General features: G+C 45.5%; 1 protein-coding gene across 1 annotated transcript in view; it reads left to right on the top strand.

The window, feature by feature from the left end:
- Positions 1 to 20,941, top strand: part of Cdh13 (cadherin 13) — a 1,029,145-nt gene that overhangs the window by 788,078 nt on the left and 220,126 nt on the right. The window contains exon 7 of the mRNA XM_052167056.1: positions 13,322 to 13,500. Coding sequence (XP_052023016.1) covers positions 13,322 to 13,500 — 179 coding nt within the window. The remainder of the gene's footprint in view (positions 1 to 13,321; positions 13,501 to 20,941) is intronic.

Below are 20,941 nucleotides of genomic sequence, written 5' to 3'. Positions count from 1 at the left end.
GAGTCCATAATAGCCCCTGTCTTCTGTGTGCACAGTCCAGCACAGGGCAGCCTCAAAGCAAGCGTCCATAACGAGTAGAGCTGAGCTGAGCCAAGCAGAATGCTCGCTCTACACGTCCAGGCAGGGTGGTTCCCCCGTCCCATGAATTAGATGGCCTTAAAAAGGACCGCACCCATTGGAAATGCTGGAGACACTTAGAATGTAGAGACTCCAGGGTGCAGGTCGTACGATGACACTGACCAATGCCCATCTCTCTGTGTGCAGCCTAAAGTGAACTCTTAATGTCAAAAACGTTTTTTACGCTCCTTGCTTTCACCCAAGACCTGTTTTCTTCCCCTTTACCAAACACTGAGCCTATCGGCTTATACTGCTCCCGCATTTGTTGTTTTAAATTTGTGTGTACAGGGAGGGGGAGGGGAAATACCTGCAGGAGCTGGAAAAGGAGGGGCTTGGGTCCCAAGCCCCTAGAGCTGTAGTTACAGGCAGCTGTGGGCTGCCTAGGATGGGTTCTAGAACCGAGTTCAGGCTCTCTGGGAGAGCAACAAGTGCCCTTAGCCATCGAGACATCCCTCCATCTCCATTTTTCCTCTCTTTTGATAGCAGTGATATTTTCTGAGAATAAGAACCTTGGCTGAATATTATTAATGCAGGCATGAGTTAACTTAATTCACACTATGATAGATATTATCCAATTATCATTTTAAAAAAACTGTCGGGCTCAGGATTCTCCATGACCATTTGACTACCATGTGGCAGAGTAAAAGACCATAACCCAGGACTCAGCCTGAGGATATATCCTCAATCCAGCTGCTCATGACTGGTGTGCAAGGAAGCTGGTGGCTGGTGGCTGGTGGCTGGTGGCTGGTGGCATTAGATAGTGACCTGTGGTTGCACGTGACAAGAAACAAGCCTCTACTTTCACAGAGTATGGATAGGGGAGCTGTTGAGCCCTCTCTGGATGTCAAGCCTAACAGGAGATGATACATTAAGCTTGAGGAGAAAAGCAGCTATGTGGTACATTAGACCAAGCTGGGACCAACCTCAGGTACAAGGACTCATGGTTTCAAAGACAGGAAACAGTAGTCATCAACTTGTATCAGGTGCCTGTCTGCCCTCTGCAGTGGGGAGCAGCCCCTGCCAGTCTGTCCCCTGCCATATTTTTCCAAGAGATGAGCATTTATGGGGGGCTAAGAGAGGTCTCGGGGATGTGCACATGGAAATGGGAAAGGTTACTTAAAACCCCAAATGAAATGAGAGCCATGAATACCACAAATAACGGAGCTCTCCTTCTGCCCTTAACTGGGCATTTATTGAGCACCTACTGTGTGCCTGACCCCGTTCCATTCAGTGGGGAGCAGACAGGAGTCGAATACCTTCATCAAATGTGCATTAAGTTCTATTCGTCTACTTTATTCACTGAATAGCATCTTGATGTCTTGATGGCTTAGGTGAAGGGAAGCCAGTTTTCCAAAGTGACATTCACAGCGCAGAGAAAGGAATCGTGGTGCGTGGAAATGACTCCACCACGTGATGCGACTCGGAGGACCAAGGAGAAGATGTTGCCCTTTTGCAGGCTCTGAGCCCAGAGGGTCCGGAACACAACCCCCTCAGCTTTCAGTCTCAGCATGTTTAATTCCAGATTTGTGTGGTCCTGATGAAGCTACTTCATCAAGTTTTATTCTTCATAAAAGATCCATTTCCCTAGGCTCAGAAATGCGCCTTCTTCTAATTCACTGTTATTTTATAAATTCTTTCATAGCTCGCATCAATCACAGCTGACTCCCAAGCCATAAACGAGAGCTTACGGAGCTTGAGGCAGCTAGCCAGTGTGTATTTACTTACCCAGCCCAAGAAGCCATTTGCAAAATCAGCAGCCTCACTCCTGCCCCAGCACTGTGCCTGCATCTCTTCCCACTGAACCAGAGTCTGAGGTGGGCTGAACCACAGCATCCTAACACCTTGGTGTCTTGTCACTATGGTAACCATCCAAGCCCCGCCTTGCTTCCCCCAGCCTCCTCCTGATCAGGACACCCCTACAGTGGGCTGAACTCACACCTCTGTGCTAAGCTAAGTCTAGGTTGTCGGGGTGACTCTGAGCCTCATGAGGCTTGTTTTAAAGAGCACCTATTTATAATTGCCAGAAGCTGGAGAGAACCCAGGTATCCCTCAACAGAAGAGTGGATGCAAAAAATGTGGTATATCTACACAATGGAGTACTATTCAGCCATTAGAAACAATGAATTCATGAAATTCTTAGGCAAATGGATGGAGCTAGAGAACATCATACTAAGTGAGGTAACCCAGACTCAAAAGGTGAATCATGGTATGCACTCACTAATAAGTGGTTATTAACCTAGAAAACTGGAATACCCAAAACATAATCCACACATCAAATGAGATACAATAAGAAAGGAGGAGTGGTCCCTGGTTCTGGAAAGACTCAGTGAAACAGTATTCAGCAAAACCAGAACGGGGAACTGGGAAGGGGTGGGAGGGAGGACAGGGGAAGAGAAGGGGGCTTACGGGACTTTCGGAGAGTGGGGGGGGGGGCTAGAAAAGGGGAAATCACTTGAAATGTAAATAAATTATATCGAATAAAAAAAATTAAAAAAAAAAGGATTAAAGACAAAAAAAAAAGAGCACCTATGCTGATCTCTTCCACTAAAAGAGACAAGGGGCTCTCAGCATGTTGATCATAATAGGTCAGTGAAAGATAAGAACTAATGACTTACCATCCCAACCCAACCTTCATTGCTACCTTAAGATGAAATAGACGCTGGAGAAATGACTCAGAGGCTGAAGTGCTTGCTGGGCAAGCCTGATGCCTGAGTTCAATCCCTGGAACCCACATGAGGGTGGAGGGAGATGCTACAGGGTCGACCTCTGACCTCCACATATTGCACACAAATAAATAAATATAATAAAAAATATAATAAAAAGTAAGGATGTATTTAAAAGATGGAGAGATAGATAGATAGATAGATAGATAGATAGATAGATAGATAGATAACTCAAGAGGTCAAGAATGATCTCATGCAGAAGACTTGGGGTTGGCTCTAAGCATCCATGTTGAGTGCCTCACAACTACCTGTAATTCCAGTTTCAGAGGTCTGGAAGTGTCTTCTGGCCTAGGTGGTCACCCCTATACATGTACTATATGTTCACACACACACACACACACACACACACACACACGGGGGGGGGGGGGGGGAGAGAGACAGACAGACATACAGACAGACATACATATAAGTAAAATTAACTGTTTAGGAAGTATCCTAAAGTTAGAGGAGAGATTATTTAAACCATCCCACCCTTCTCTTACTTTCTCTTGCCCACACTCCCATTTACTATCGCCCTGTAGAGCACAGAGCCTCATTTTTTTGGGTCTCAAAGTTCTTATGCTCCCATGATGATGACATCCCTAGCCCCTGCTGACTAAAGGCCAATGTCGCATTTTGTGACAAGAGAGAGAGAGAGAGAGAGAGAGAGAAAGCATCTTTTTTGTTAGTTTTTTGGTATTGTGGAGCTGCATTTTCACACTTGAGAATGACAGCTGCTTCATGCTGTGCCAATATTCATATTTCTCTTTATTAGGGTGGACTGTAAGGACGTGTCCCCGCTTACACGTGCTGCTTTAGGGTGTTCTAGGCATGACCAAGTAATTCAGCAGACAGCACCCCTCTATCCTTCATCAAAAACAATGGATAAATGGAAAAAGATATAGAACTATTTTAATACATGTAACTATATATTTATACATAATATATGTGTGATATAATATTTAATAATATGTATAATTGTATATAATTAATAAATATATATAACCTGTTTTAATAGGTTTAAGACAATATCACCTTAAAGATGAAGGAGCTGGGGCCACAACAGAGCGAGTGTAGTGGCTGCCTCACAGCATGAGGCCTGAGTTTGGTCCCTGAAGGAGGTCAGGTTTTAAACAGCATGGTGGTGCAGGCCTTAAACCTAGCACTGGAACACAGAGCCAGGAGTATTCCTGTGACTTGCTTGGAAAGCAGTCTACCTGAATGGGTGAGCCCAGGTCAGTAGGAGACCCTGCACCCTCCAAAAAATATGAAGATGGATGGGTCCTGAGCAACCATTCCTGTCCTCTCTCTTCTGTGTAAGCATGAGCATCTGCATGTGCATAGGCAGCACACACGCATGCACATGTACACACTCACTTTGACACACATACACATACATTCACATACACATACATGGATAAACACATACATACAAACATACAACATATACACACATGCATCTACATACACACATATACACTCATGCATGAACACACATATACAAATATGCATGTGCATACATATACATACAAAGGCACATACATACACACATGCATATACGTGAATACATACACATACAAATACACAGAGACGCAGGCATATACATGCACACACAGAGACACTCATGCATACACACACACACACACATACTCCCAGGTGGACAGCAACAAAGTAACTGCTGACAGGCAGGATCTCAGTTTGGGTTGTTAGTTCCATAGGACCTCAAAAACAATTATTTTTTTTCCTAAAGTCTGGCCCACCCTGGCTTAATTAAAAAGTGTCTCCCCAGATAAACAAGACGAAGGCTGCTGAGAGACTAAAACAATCTTAAGGTGAGTCTATCCCCATCACTCCTTCATTCACATCAAAACCCAACAAGCTCTGGAAACAGATGGGAGACAGCCATTGCAAACGTGTCATAACTTATTACATATTTGACTGCCAATTTGTACTTTAAAAAAACCAACTAGCTCCAGGGAAGGAGAGAAAATTAGACAGGCGAAGTCTATTGCATTTCAAATCAAGTCGGTGGTAATCGCAGCCATCCCAGAGACACTTAGGGGCTACAATTAAACGGAGTTAGCAACCACCTCGAAATTGAAGGCATGCTCACTTTGAAGGGCAGAGTTGGGCTCCTGGTTGGTAGCACCTACTCAAAGCAGACCTGCAACCAGAGGGTAGACTTTGTAAGAGTTTAATTCTGTGTTCTGGAAATGAAAGTCCAACTCTACCTAGCAACAAAGCAACCAGTGCCAACACACACCTTTGCTTGGCTTTGCTTTGGTTGTGGCTTCATTGGTGGCTCCCAAAACCCATCTGTGAGGAGCTGACATTTGGCAACTATGTTGCAGTTTGTTCTCAGGCAGGTTTTGTTTCTGTTTTCTGCACCTGTTTCTTTGTGGTTTTAGTCTAACGCTTAAACCTGCTGAGTTATCTATTTAGAATGGGAAAGTCCCACATTGAAACTAAAGTCTCTGTTGAATTATGTATCATTCTCTTATTTGTGTGTACTGAGTCATTAATTTATATGCCTTTACCAGTTGTCTTTTGCCACAGTAGAACTCCGTGCCTTATGAAACAGAAGTCATGTATTTGCTCATAATTTGCAAGTTGGAAAGCGCTCAGCTGGGCTCTCCAGAGACTGCTGTCCCTAGGCTGATCTTAGCTGGAGGCTGTCTGGTAAAAGCTGGTTTCAGCCTTCAATGTCAGTGGAGGGTGTCAGTCAGGGATAGACAAGGGCAGCCCAGCTTTTACAGGTGGAGGCTGGGTCCTAGGAAGCTAAGGTCTGTGTGTAGAATGCCCACGCTTCTGATTGTATAAGGCTTATCTATGTGCCACTGGTCAAAGACTGCCCCGTGGCTGAGCGCAGCCATTGTGAGAACGAAACACACAAGGATATGGCTAGGAGAAGTGTGAAGTGCTGACCCCCCTAATGGACCTGCCATTTCCTAACCTCTAACGTAGGGCTTCCTAATCCCTGGTACCAAGGATTTCAAAGTGGATCTGCTTTGAATACGCGATCATACCCAAGAAACTAACTGCATATTTCCGTTTGACTTTTCCCCATGGATTAGTGTTTGCCATGGTTAGTTTAAAGCAACAAAACTCTGCTTTCTTGATTGATACTAAGTATGTGGTAAAATGTGGGCATGAGGAGATGACACCATAAAGTAATTGTCATACAAGCATCAATTAACTAATTAATAATTAAAGTTGTAATACAACCTCAGTTGAGATCCCCCAGCCTCCATGTAAAAGGCCAGGCATGATGGCACGCGCCTGTAACCCTGATCCTGAGAGGAGAGTGGAGACAGGCGTATCTCAGGGCTCACTGGCCAGTTAATCTTGTCATATCAGGGAGCTCCAGGCTCAGAAAGAATGATGGAGGAAGTCACATGACACTTCTAGATTCTAAGTGCATGCCCACACAGGTATATATACACCCCCCCAACACACACACAGGGCCTGACAAGACCTCTCCCTGGAGAAGGAACCTCCCTGTGAAAGCATGAGGTCCTGAGTTCTAATCTCCAGCGCCAACATAAAAAGCTAGAGTGTGGTCGTGAATGCCTATAACCCCAGCACTGATGGGGCAGAAATAGGAAGTTTGCTGGTACTGAATGGCTGGCTGTTAGCCTAGCTCCAGGTTCAATGAGAAACCCTGTCTTAAGGGAATAAAGCAGACAGTGGTGGGGCAGGAGATCAGAGGTCCGTCCCCTTCTAACCTCCACATGTGCATGTGGGTGTGCACATCAGTGGGTATACATGCACTAGAGAGGGAAAGAAGGGAGACTTTAGGAAACAGAAAACTCAAACTAGCAGTGACTTAGGCAAAATAGGCCTCTTAACAGCAGAAGAGTCCATCCACTATCAGAGCCAAGAACTTGGACTTCGAAGCTTAAGGAGAATCACTATGATGTCTGTAGAGGTCAAAAAGCGAACGTTCACCCCAGCCTCTGCGGTGCTTGCCCCGTTGGGCCCTTCTGGTTCTACTTTTTTACCTTTCCAGCAGATGTCCAGCACAGCAACATTGTAACAACTTATCTTAAACTGTCATTTCCCACCTGGGCCTAAAAAGTTGGAAGTCTGGCTTCCCCCAGACTTGTGTGTCAGTAGCACAGCAGGTGCCATGAGTTGGCAAACAGCTGAGCCCTTAGGTGGCTTCTGTCCCCAAGATTCCTGATTAATTGAGAGGACTGTGATCTTGTGAAGGTCCTGTCTTAGAAGGTCCCCCAGCTTTGAAATCTTCCCTATGCTTTTCCCCCTAGGACAGAGAGTTGACCTACTTCACCCAACTCACTTGCCAGGAGAGCATTGGGGCAGTGAGCAAACACCACTGAAGTCCAGATAGAGGGAGTGACTTGGGTGTGCACATCATCAAAGGGAGATAAAGCATATCTGAGATGGATACAGGTCAACTGGAAATAGGACGCCATTACTTCTCCCTAAGGTGCTGTCATCCCTGACCTGGTGCCTGGACGCTAAGGGCTACACACTGAGGTCCCTGGGACAGTACTGCTGTCAAAAGAGAAACCCTTCATTCTAGGACAGAGAGCTGACCTCCTTCTCCCAACGCACATGCCAGGAAAACATAGGGGGTAATCAGCAAACACTCCTGAAACCCAGTTAGGGGAGAGGCTTGGGGTGTACACATCATCAAAACAGACCTGAGATAAATACAGGCCAACTGGAAACGGGACATCATTTACATCCCTAAGATGTCGTTTATGCCTCCTTACTTGGGTGGCTTTCCAGGAACACTGGCAGTGAGAAACATGGGCAGCCTCTGGAGGTGGGTGCCCAGCAGGCTGAGTGGTTATCTCTCCTATACGTATCATTCGACAATTTACATATAATTTACATATCATTTGACAATTTACATATAATTTACATATAATTCAACAATTTACATATAAGTTCCTATGTTCTCAGGGATACATATGTGTATGTGTTCCTCACAAGTCTAGTCCCAGAGAAAGCATGAGCTAGACTCAAGGTGGTCGCACAAGGTCTACCCTGTCGACATTTTCCTGAGCAATGTGCCCCTCCAAATTGAGCTCTAAAGTATGGTCATCAAAACTAATAATACCAGGGTTAGCCGGGGATAGCCCAGCTGGCTAGGTGCTTGCTTTGCAAGCACGAGGACCTGAGTTCAAGCCCAGAAGCGTCGTTTTTAAAAAGCCAGGTATGGGAGAGAGGCACATACTTATAATCCCAGGACTAGGGAGGGCATATGGGTCGCCTGAGCTCATATACCCTGTAAGGGCTGCAGCTGCCTGCACCACACTGCTATCCGACATAGGGCAATCTTAGGGTCCCAGGCCAGTGAGAAACCCTGTCTCCTAAAAGAAGTGGTTAGTGCCTAAGGAATAGCTATCGTCAGGCATCTATAAGAGTGTGCTCATACGTGCATGCACACATACACACACATACACACACACACACATACACACACACACACATGCACACACACATGCACACACACATACATGTACATACACATACACACCATTAACACTTGCATCTTTCTTGGACTTGCCATATATGTAGGGAGAGTGAATGGTCATTAAAGAAGAGTGTTAATGATATTTAATATTACAGTGTTACATGCACCTCCAAAAGACCATGTTGTGGATAGAGGACAGCATATCTATGGAACCAACACTTTGTGACAGAATGGAGGTGGGGGGAATCCCATGACATTTTGTGTGTCTGCGTGTGTGTGTGTGTGTGTGTGTGTGTGTGTGTGTGTGTGTGTGTGCCTGCTGCTGTTTCATGACACACACGAAGTTTACTTAGCAACATCTCCTGGCTCTGTTCATGTCGTAGCATTGCGCAGGCCCCTGTAAGGACTATAGCTGCCCTTGTCTCACTCCTGGAAATGCAGTGCACAGACCCAAACACCTGTGGCATATAATTCACCTATAGGAATAACGATTTTCTAAAAAGGAATCTGATGCTTGGTGGCCAAACAAAGGGCTAGGTTTTAGAATTGTACATATCACAGACATGCTGAGAATAAGTAAGGGTTGTGTGCTCAGCCCTGATTGGGGTGCCTCTACCTCCCTCCCTCTCCCAGGGCTCTGGGAACACCAAGGAAGAGGCAGGGAAGGAAGCAAGGAGCCAGAGATGGTAGGAGCACAGTGCTAATCAGGATATGACATGGCTGCTATATTTGTGAACTCACTGTAGTTACGATGACCAGGGCAAGATCAACAACAAGAGCAGTCAGGAGCCAACAGGCAGCACCATTGGACTCAGCATGGAAAGGCCATGGAGAGAATAGATGGGGTTACAGGAGCTCAGAGGTGTCCGGTGATGATGAGGGGAGCCTGGACAGAGTCAAGGCATATATGTGTAAAATTGTCAAATAATAAATAAAATATTAAAAGAAAATTTTCAGAAAATAAAAGAATGCCACATGCAGTGCACACTGAGGCATCTTTTAGAGCCCTGCCCCCACTCCATGGCCAGCTGGAAGGAGTCCATTGTTGGCAAGGGCTTGTAGACTCACAGTCACAGGAAAACAAGTTCAGGTGTGTCCACTCCATGGTCAAGACACCAGATACCCGACCCTGAATCTCCTCCATCAGAGATCTGCATTGGAGAGGAAAGGGGTTCTCTGCCCAAATCAGTACGGCCACCATTGTTTTCAGCCTAGTGTGTTGGCAGTTGTATTCTGCTATGACAGAAAGTGACTGGCTAACTTGAAACTCTCAGCCACCAACCTGTAATTCTTTCATTTTTCTCCAGAGGGCTACTGCTGGGTTGCCTGGAGCTCGGAGTGACAGGGTGATTATCACTTATTTTGACACTCTGAATAACGTGATGGGGGAAGACAGAGAAGGATTGTGTGAAGAACCCAATGTGTGTCTATAGTGTAATTAGCCTTTCCCTGCCATCCAGAAACACACGCCTCACAAGGCAAGCATGGCAGGAGGCTGTCAGGCCGGTGGGGGATGGATTCTTCGTGGATTCCAGTTGAATTAAAACAAAACCCAGTGTAGGCAAGTGTGTGGTTCAACACACTGCACACGGGTGAATGACGAACTGAGAAGATTTGTAAGGTGAATTGAATCATTACAGAGCTTAAACATACTCCCGAAGGGCTTAGCACATGAAAGGATGTGTGTGTGTGTGTGTGTGTGTGTGTGTGTGTGTGTGTGTGTGTGTGTGTGTGTGTATGTGTGTGTGTGTGTTTGTGTATGTGTGTTCAAGATAATTGTATTAGTCACTTGTCTCATTGCTCTGACCAAATGTCTGACAAGAAGCAACTGAAAGAGTCGGGGACCGGTGGGGACGTGTTACTTTGGCTTTCGGTTTTGGGGAGAACAGTCCTTGACAGTGGAGAAGTTATAACAACACACAGCTCTATGGTGGCTGTGTGGGGATCAAACAGGTGAGACCCCTCAATACAGGCAGATCCAAAGCAGAGACCAGTTCAAGCTATAAAATAACAAGGGCCATCACCAGTAGCCCTATTCCCCCAACAAGGCTCCGCCTCCCAAAGTTTGTACAACCTCCCCAAACAGTGCCACCATCTAGGGACCAAGTGCATGAACACATAAGCCTGTAGGTGACATAGCACACTAAGACCACAAGTTATATCCTTCTGTGCTGCGTGGAATAGAATAAGTGGAATTTCCTAAGGAGAAAAGCCAGCGATGTATCTATCTGTGGGTGAAGACAAAGGCAGGGCTTTAAGCCGGTCTTTCTTACTTCCCACCAATCAATTAAAGTGTAGGAGTTTTCTGTGTACCTATGGGGCTATCTCAGGGTAAACCTGGTTCTCTCATCTGATCAACTCTTTGAGAACAAAGATGCCCAGAATGAGCATTCCAGTGCACACTGAGGTGCCTCACCCAGAGTCTTTTCCATCTCCCCTAACCATCCAAATGCACATATGAGTCCCAGGGCCACGATGACTTTGTTTCTCTACTTTCTGGTTTTTTTTCCTTCATCTATGACTTTAATTAAATGAAGATTAGTGAACAGTTTCGATCAATTAGGTGTTCAACAGACACTAGGCAAGGGAAGCGTACCGTGTCAAGTGTACTTAACCTGAGATGTTGATGAAGAATTGATGAGGACAAGGTTCCTTCTCTGCCTTCAGCCAAAAGGAGCTCACATGTTCCTGGATGAGATCTGGGTCTTGAAATATGTCAGTAAGCTACCCCGAGAGTCTTGGGCAGCCCTCTCTTCCGAGGTTAGGGTGGTACCAACTCGGTGGGCTGAGCATATCTGCATAGAGCCACTTGGGTAGGAGACTCTCAATTCATTCACAGTATGCTTAGCGTGCATAATCAACACTATCTTCCAGCATCTGGGGCAGAAGCAGGGATCTTTATATGTGTTGGACCCTATGTTTCCTCCACAGTATTTCAAAGGCAAAGAAACTAGATATGTCGTAGAAGCATCTTTGCAGCACACAGTTAATGGCAACACAGGTGAAGTTCACCAAAGATCCATCCAACCTCTAGAGTGACTAAGGTCCGCTTATTAACCCGACCACTCAGACTTAGTGGTTAAAAGTCTGACTCTGATTAATTGTGGGAAAATAGATCACCTAGCTTTGGTGATAGGAGGAACATGTAAACTAAAAAACAATTCTGGGATCCTGGGTGAGCTCAGTAAACTCAATGTTCCCCTTAAGCTTCTGGATATATCTGTATCTCTATCTGTCTGTCTGTCTCTCTGTCTGTCTGTCTATATACATACCTATCTCTATCTCCCTGTATCTCTGTCTCTATTTCTATATCTCTCTTTATCGCTTTATCTCTATCTCTATCGCTCTATCTCTATCTATATATCTATGTATCTATGTATCTATACCTATATCTATACATGTATATATCCATCTATATATATTTATATATCTATATCTATACCTATCTATCTCTATTCCTATATCTAATCTATCTATCTATATATATCTATATATATCTATATCTCTATCTTTATCTCTATATCTATGTATATATCTATATCTATGGACTATTCCACTGGAAGCTACAGCTCTCCTGACACTTAGGTCACTTCAGCTAACATTTCTGATTGGGTACATCACATCACCCTGAGCATTGTCACAATGCTCAAAAATATCATCAGGATGAGTAGCCATATTTGTCTGGGTGGGTTCTAGGCCATGTGGCTATCAGTGCTCATAATTACACTGTTTTTAAAGTTAAATGTCTGTTGTGGAATCACTGTGTCTGCTCTGTGAGAGCATGACAAGATTAGACTAACCTTGTTCCCTCATGACCAGCCTGACCCCATTACCCTCTCTGTCCTGAGGTTTAACCAGCATGGCCGGTGTGAGGCTTCACTGTTGCAAGCCTTCCGCAGATAGCGCCTGCACCATGCACACCTGTTGTGGGAGTTTCCATGGCAATTGTTGACACAAGTGGTGTACAAGTTTCTCGTAATAGTGTAACCTGGAGAGTTGCCCATGGTAGACCACATCAGATCTGACCTCAAACAACTTCAAAGGCTTTCACGAAAGATGGATGCTAGCCTCTTAATGATTCCCCTGTTGCTAGACAGCTAGGCTAATTCCATATTTCCTGCCACCACAGAGAGTCTAACCATGAGCTTCCTTGTGCAAACTGCTTGACAGGAGCTTTCTCAAGAGTAGATGTCAAGAAGGCAAATGTATTATTGTTACCCAGTGAAGCCCAGTTGTCCTTGTAAGTCAATATCCTGGTTTCCCTTCATGTCAGCTGTGTGTGACCAAGACCCTCACAGACGATGACAAACTACTGGCCCAGGCATTGGCAAGCAGTCTGTTTCTTCATGGAAGTAGGTCCTGTGCTCATGTCTCCTGCTTGCCTTGGCAAGGCCACATCATGTCACCATCCTCTCTACATCTGCAAGTGCCTGAGAGTGGTGGCTATCTAGGAGTGTTCATGTATAATTGCCTCAAGTCCTCTTTTCCTGGTGTAGCTTTTCCCTTGGAGACCCTTATCCTTTACCTCACACATACCTCCTCACCCTCTGGGTATCTGCATTGGGAACCTTCTCTGACCCTGGGCTAGAAGAAGACGCTCTCTGGCCCTTCCATGTCCTGCTAATGATTTCTGCCCCTTTCTGTCTCTCTCTGAGCTCCAGAATGCTATGATGTTTGACCGACCCCCTTTGTGCTTCTCTTTCCCCAGCACCTGTCCCAGGCTCGGGCAGGCATCCCATAAGAGTTTTAAAAGCTCTTGTCACAGAACCGCATCCAAAATGCAATAGGAGCCTGTAAAAAAAAAAATAAATTGCACATCAGCAAAAGGAAAAATTAAGCTGTCACTCCGCCGAACGGGGGAGCTTTCTTTTCTGTATTTCAGGTCCTTTAATGTGATGGCGCAGGCAGGAAAAGCAGAGCCCAGGAGATGATTTGTCTTTTTAATTCAGAGAGTGATAGGCAGGTGCCTCCCCTCGCCGTTGCCCATCGGAGAGAGGCCCTGACCATCCTGCTCCTTCAATAACCATCTCCTACCCTTTGGCCCCGCCCTCCTTAGGGACCACAGTGATGCGGATGACAGCGTTTGATGCAGATGACCCGGCCACTGACAATGCTCTCCTGCGGTACAACATCCGTCAGCAGACGCCTGACAAGCCATCTCCTAACATGTTCTACATCGATCCCGAGAAAGGAGACATTGTCACCGTGGTGTCACCTGCGCTGCTGGACCGGGAGGTAAGCTGAAAGGATTCTGTTTTCTTCTTTGTGAAAATAGAGCACGGCTCCCTATAGAAGAAAACATACGGGAGTCAAGGGTACTTGAGACCGTAAAGGCGGGATCGAGATGTTTACACACAGCGAGGTGGCTGGATCTCTAAAGATACATGGGTTGGGATGTGACCCAGCCAGGCACTCTTCAGAGATGTGTGGCCCTGGTTATTTCTAGTCTTTCCACCAGATGACCCATCCACCTACTCTTTAGACTCTTGAGGTTCTGGACGCTGTAGAAGGGAAGGGAGAGTCACGTGGGGGGGAGGGGGCGGGGACACAGCTCTTTCCAAGATTACCCAGGTTGCTCCTGGTACAGCAAGCAGCTCTCTCTGTGTGTCTCCCCTTGCCCCCGCCATCTCTGCCTTTCCCCTCTAAGTCCTCTGTAAAATCACCCATCCCTCAGTTCACATGTCGTGATGCAGAGATGCCCTGAGCCTCTGGTCCAAGTTGGACCCCATTTGGCTTTTTGCTCTTGTGCCCAGTGTTTTAAAGGCTTTTAGAATTAGGGGCCCTAACGAAACATTTCAATGTAATATTTCTTTTCTTTAATTCCTATATCAAAGTCGTCTGAAAGTGAGACATCTGAAAAGACTCAGGCCTAATTTCCATTCACGCTATTTGTCTCACGAGAGATATAATGGTCAGGTAAAGCCAGGACCATCTGACCCATTTAAACTAAGCCTGTGCACATTCCTTGCATGTGGTCCAGTCCTCTCCTGAGGTCCAGGTCCACCCGGTAGCTCATGTGATGTCACATCCTACACAGATGCTGGATGTGGGCTCCCATCCACCCCTCTTCCTGAGAGCCCATCCAGTAAATGCAGCCCTTGTTCCAGACACCTCTACACTTGACCCTGGGTGCCATCTTCACCTTGTAACTGCCAGCCGTCCTCAATGGGCTCAACACAGTCCATTTTCCTTCTGGTGTCCTCAGTGAAGCCATCCGGGGCTTTGAGTCTTCTCAACTCCATTTTCTCAGCTTCCCTGTGTCTCTTCTAAGAGTCTGGGTTAGATCAGGCTCCTCTGAAAGTCTACCCCATCCCCCAAGTCTGGGTCATCCCTAGTTTCTAAGTTCACGTATAAGCCATCCCACGGCAGGGCGTGTATTTCCTTGAACTGTCTCCTTGAAGCATCTGCTGGCCTAGTGCTGTATCATTCAAAAAGGAGTCACTGCTTAAATGTGCTCATTTAAACGTTAGATTAATTGAACTGAAGCTGTAAAAAATCCCGGTCACACCCACTCTTTCCAGGGCTTAGAGGTCACAAGTGGCCAGCGGAAGCTGATGCAGTACAGTGACAGCCTACAATACCATACTGTACGTCCAGAAAATTCCATTAGCCTAGATCATAAATTAGAAATTAAAGACTGCAGTCTGTGAGCCTCTTCACAGCCAAGCACAGTCCGAGGACCATAACAGTTCTAATTGTACACTCGTTGACAGAGGGAGAGGGGTGAGTTGAGTTGAAATTGCCCCAAGATTTACTCTTGAGGGCCAAGACTCCAAAGGTTAGCATGGGAAATTACAAGAAGGGAGAGAAAAAGACAAACTCGTGTTAAATTGTGGTGGCCACTAAAAAGAAATGTAATTATTTCTGGTTTAAAAACAAGGAGGAGAGTAGAAAATCCCAGTCCTCTCCCTTGACTTCATTTTCCCATTCTCTCCCCAACCCTCCCCGTTTCCATGGCTACACTATATTGGAAATGTGTGTGAGCGTGCACAAGCGTGCCTGTGGATAGGTGCACCTGCACATGTGTACACAGGTGCAAGGAGCTCAGAGGTCAACATCATCACATGTCTGTGTCTTCCTCTACTGCTTATTTTTGTTAGAGATGGGGGTCTCTCTCTGAAACACAGACCTTATATTCTCAGCCAGACCTACCAACCGGCCAGTGAATCTGCCTGTCCTGCTTTCCCAGAGTTGGGATTACAGACATGGACTGACCACACCGTGGTGTGTCTGGCCTTTGCATAGTTATTGGGGATCTGAACTCAGGTCCTAAGCTTACAAGGTATGCACCTTTACCTGCTGGGCCATCAACCCAGGCTGGTTTCCTTTGAGGATGATTGATGGCTTCCCAGTGTGATCCCTATTGTTCACTTAGCACACATGTATTCACACCCAGACACACGCATGTAGAGACACACAAACATATAAATATATACTCATAGCACACACAGCACACACGTACATGTGCACATGCACACACACATCACACACATCACACACACATGCACACATACATTACACACACATCACATACATTACACACATACACACATCTTATACACACATCACACACATACATCACATACACACACATCACACACACATTACACACACACATATCACACACATCACACATCTAACACACACACACATCACACACATACACACATCACACACACACATACGCACACACACACACACACACACACACACACCAGCCTTCCTGCAACCTTAAGCTCTCCAAAGGTCCTTACCATTATTTCTTCTGAGAGAGGCAGGACCAAATAATGTAATTTTGCCCAGATCAGCGGCTCTTTGTTTTTTTTTGGGGGGGGGGGAAGGATCCTTATACAACATTCTTAAAGTTTACGTCGGGGGCACACAGAGGGTCTGAAGCTCTGGGCTCTTGCTGAGTGGCAACACGTATATCCTCACAGAGCTGAATTAAGTATTCCAATCCACAATATACAAGCAGCCCCAGAAAGTAGAAATTCAATTGAACTGAAATTGGAAAAATCAAAGACAATGAATGAGGAGCGTCGCTTCTGCGGGGGTTTCCCAGAGTTCAGTGCTGAGGCAGGCAACATGAACACAATCCGGAGGAAAGCAGTCTCTGCGATTTCAGCATGTGAGCTGAGCAGGACCGCTGCACCCAGCTGCTGAGCCCGCGAAGCTGCAGCTCTGACTCTAGAGAGACAGGAGCTACCTGTCACATTCAGATTGCCTGGCTCGCGCTGTCTTAATCTTGCTGGGCTCGGCTACTCTCTTAAGATTCACACGGATGTGTTGGGTCCCTTCGGCCAGAGGGTGGACTTCCATGTCAGTTTTATTCCCAGAGAGCTACTGAGAAGCCTTGCGATTCTGGGTATGTTTAGCCAGCTGGCTGTTCAGCATTCTCTTTCAAGAAGATAATTTGGTGCCTGAGAGGGATGCTCAGTGGCGAAAGCGCTTACCTCCAACGCATGAGGACCAGGTTCGATTCCCAGAACCCATTTCTAAAAAGCAACATATGGCAATATATGTTGTAACACCAGGTACAGAGGTAGGGACAGGAAGGATCCTGGGACTTGCTGGTCAGTCTAGCCTGATTTATGAGTTCCAGACCACAGATAGACCCTGTGTCAAAGGAAATGGATGGGTTGTCCTATAATCTATATATACAAAGGTACACATACATCCTCACAGCAAGTTGTTGTTTGATGATGATGATGATGATGATGATGATGATGATGATGATGATGTTGTTAAAGCAGAGGAAGGCCTGAAGAGATGGGTTGGCACTGGCTGCTCTTATAGAAGACCTGGGTTCAAGTCCTAGCATCTACATGTTGACTCACAACCAACCTGTAACATCTGTCCCAGGGGATCCAGATGTCCTCTTTGGACCTCCTCAGGAACCAGGCACACATGGTACAAAGACATACTTGTAGACAAAACACCCCTAAACACACAAAACAATTTTAAAACTGTTTCAAAAATAGGAAAAGAAAATCTTCATAGAGGCCTATGAAACTTGGCTTCTCTCGCAGGATCTCAAGTGTGTGTGTGTGCATGTACATATCTGTGTGTCTCCGTGTGTGTCCCTTTGTATGCATTTGTGTGTATGTTTGTCTGTGTGTGTCTGTGTATGTATGCATGTGTGTGTATATATGTGTCCCTGTATATGTTGTATATGTGTGAATGTCTGTATGTGTGTGTCCATGCCTATGTCTGTGTGTATGTGTCTGTGTGTGCGTGTATATGCATAGGGGAGTGCGTGCATGTCAGTGTGTGTCCCTGTGATTGTTTATATATATATATGTGTGTGTATGTATGTGTGTGTCTGTGTGTATGTCTATGTGTGTCTGTGTCTGTGTGTATGCATATGTGTGTGATGTGTACGTGGGTATGGGTATGGGTATGCGTGTGCCTGTGTCCATGTATATGTTGTCAATGACAAGTATAGACGGGTCAGAGCCCCTTTGAGAGCTGCTGCCCTCACATTGCTCCCAGCTCCTCAGCTCCTCAGTCCTGACCCAAGAAGAGACAGAGCTAGTGGACACCTCTAGTCTAGCTAGAGTGAGGACTCTTATCCTCTGGCTCCTGTGAGCTCAGGTGATACCAAAGTCACATTGATTTTCCATGTGGTGTATTTCCTGCCCCGAAGCCATCTCCTAAGGAGGAGGAGCCAGCCGGAAGCACTTGCTCTGGGGAGAGACAGATGAGCTGGCATCAGAGAGAGGTGACACATGCTGAGCAAGTGTTTGGAAGCTGCCTATTTGTCCTCACTGTCTGCATAGCCGGCTTTCTGAGCACACGGTGAGGACAGTGAGGTATGGAAGCGAGGAGGTGGCCTTTAATCCACTGCGTGTGGCTGGTCAGCCTCCGCTACTTCCTTCCACAGGACAACTTACTAAATCTAAATGAATCAGGAGCCCGCGTCTTCATGCTCTGAGGAGGATTCTCTCTGCCTGCTCCCTGGCATAACTCCAACTCTTAGTTGAAGAAGGAGGAGCTACTTGTAAAGTTGAGAGGGAGGAGTGATTGTGGAGCACATTTGACTTGTAAGATCAATGACTGCTACTGTGAAGCCATTGATCACTATTCCAGATTGGAAGCTCAGTGTCAATAGATCACAGGTCACACTTGGGAATCTGATACATTTTCCATTACAAACTTGAGCATAGACTCTCTCTGATATTCTACCAAAATGATTCTAAAACAAGGATCCTTAGATCTCTGACCCATGTACCTATCTTCATGGCCAAGTATGATATCAGATATGTAATAGGGTCAGGATTTGTTTGGTGCATGGATTGATAGGTGTTTGAGAGGGTGGATAGATGGATGGATGGATGGATGGATGCATGGATGGATGGTACACGGATAGGTGGATGAGCAGATACAAGGATATAGATGACTGGTGGATATCTACATACATGAGTAGGTATATATAAAGGTAAGTAGTGATGAATGGACAGATGGACAGATGAGCAAGTACATGGATGTACAGATGATTGGTGGATAGTTGCATGCATGTGTAGGTATGTATAAAGGTAGGTAGTGTTGGATGGATGGACAGATGGATGCATGGATAGATGGATGGATAGACAGACAGATGATGACTGGGTAAGTGGACAGATAGATATATAAATAACCTATATTCCCTAAGTTTGCATTATCTCAGAAAATACTAGTAGGTCCTCATTCCTGCCTGGTTCTATAAACAGCCAAAGCTATTTTATTTCAGTCGCTAGCCCAGTCCTTCCTCTGTGCCATCATTTATCAGTCTAATGAATGCATTTGATGCCTACCTGGTACCAAGAACTGCACCAGGCCCTGAGGCATAGTCCATTGATCCACGTAGCGAATGGTGGGCCTGTGGGAATCTGTGCCTCCAACTCAAATGTTCAGGGAAATGTTTGCAGAAAATAAGACCCATATATCCTACTCAATGAAACGGGGTTCACCAGGGGCACTGTTTTCCTCTTTTCTATGGCAATACTCAGCCACTCCATCCCAATAGCTCCATCTGTGTTTTTAAACTGTGCCTGGCTGCACTACAAAATAAAATCAGATAAAGGTCTTATGGTTGATAAATGGTCTATTTAGCTGATCATCTTGGCTGCTAGACTGGAATTCATCAGCTGGAATCTGCCAGCTTTTCCTGAACACGACCACAATTTGCAACTACTCAGAGCACCTAATGGTCAGGGATTTTTTTTCCAAATAGAAACAGTTTCCAAAAGAGGCCCTTAAAAAGAGAACCCTCCTGCAGAAGGGCCCTTGGTCTTCTCAAGGGGATTGAGCTGAGCACTCTCCCATCTTTGTTTGAATTCTTTATTATGCATCACCTTGCTGAAAATCTAGGCAGATGATCGCCTAGCTATGAAATATGCACATACTAAATCAGATCATAGGCGCAGGAATGTCTTGATTTTCTATTTGCAGCTGGGAAGGGATTCCCTAAAACCTCATCAGTGCCCAAAGTTTAACACCAAACGTGAAAGTTAGGAAATTCTTCCCATGTGGTAAAGGGTATACTTTTAGTTTTATTTGCATTTATCTGCTGTGAGGTAGTTGTAGAATTCTAGAATGTGTCCAAAGTGAAAACAGAGAAGGATCCAGAAATGCCTTTTAAATTTTTTATTTTTATCTTTGTGTGTGTGTGTGTGTGTGTTACACCTATACAGTTTCCTCAGAGGCCCTGTAGAGGGCCTCAGATTCGCCCAGAGCTGGCGTTACCTGCAGTTATGAGCCAACCTGACATGGCTGTTGGAAACTAAACCATGGTCCTCTGGCAGAGCAGTAAGCACGCTTAACAGCTAAGCCATTTCTCCAGGTCCCCCAATGAATTATTTCATACAAACAAAGTAGTTGATGACTTCGGATGCAAGCCCTGAGGTCCAAAGAGAATTGTGCGCTTGGTTAGAATGACCTGCGTTATCACATCATCTTGTAGCCACATTCCAGAGACACGTGAACGAAATTGTGAAAATGATATCAGATCAAGCTGCCTGAACAAATAAGAGATAGCATCTCCCCCATTCCATGAATAAAAATTAGAAGCAGCAGTCATATTCTTGGGGAAATAAATGTTTCGAGGCCGCTCTAGTCTATGCTAATACTTCTCTCGTTGCCTTCATGTTTAAAAGATTGGTGATAATTGCATACAATTCAATCAGGCTGCCAGGAGCACCGTCTTTGTTTGCTCTGGTGGGCGGGACCAGAATTAGATAGGCACAGCCTCGCCATCTCTATAAGCTATTTACTCATAAATATTTTTGTTTGGATAATTTCCCCCATATTTTTATCCCTTTGCTGCCGAGCAAATAGAGGAAGAAAAAAAACAGATGTAAATAAATGGTCTTATTATTTTTAAAATGACACATTATCCTTGCAAATGAAACACAGATGGTGAACTGCACTGTGGGATTGCGCTTGTTCTCTGTGTCAGCAAAGACAATGGAAGCAGGATGGGTCTGAGGTGGGATGCTAAGCCCTGGGGTCTGACACAGCGCTGCAGCAACAGTACAGATGACGTTTTCTGGGTAGAAACAAGAGTTCCCAGCTCTTAGGCTGCGCCTTCCTCTCTCCTTTCAGTCTCAGCAGATTCCAAAGAGACTTGAGTGCATCTAACGGCTTCTCTGTCATCCCCACTGCTCCTCTACAGCTGTGGGTTGGCTAAGCTAAAGCC

This window comes from Apodemus sylvaticus, chromosome 21, assembly GCF_947179515.1.
Source record: "Apodemus sylvaticus chromosome 21, mApoSyl1.1, whole genome shotgun sequence".
NCBI classification, from domain to species: domain Eukaryota; kingdom Metazoa; phylum Chordata; class Mammalia; order Rodentia; family Muridae; genus Apodemus; species Apodemus sylvaticus.
The sequence above is the reverse complement of the archived record's forward strand: the minus strand, read 5'-3'. Positions and strand labels throughout refer to the sequence as shown.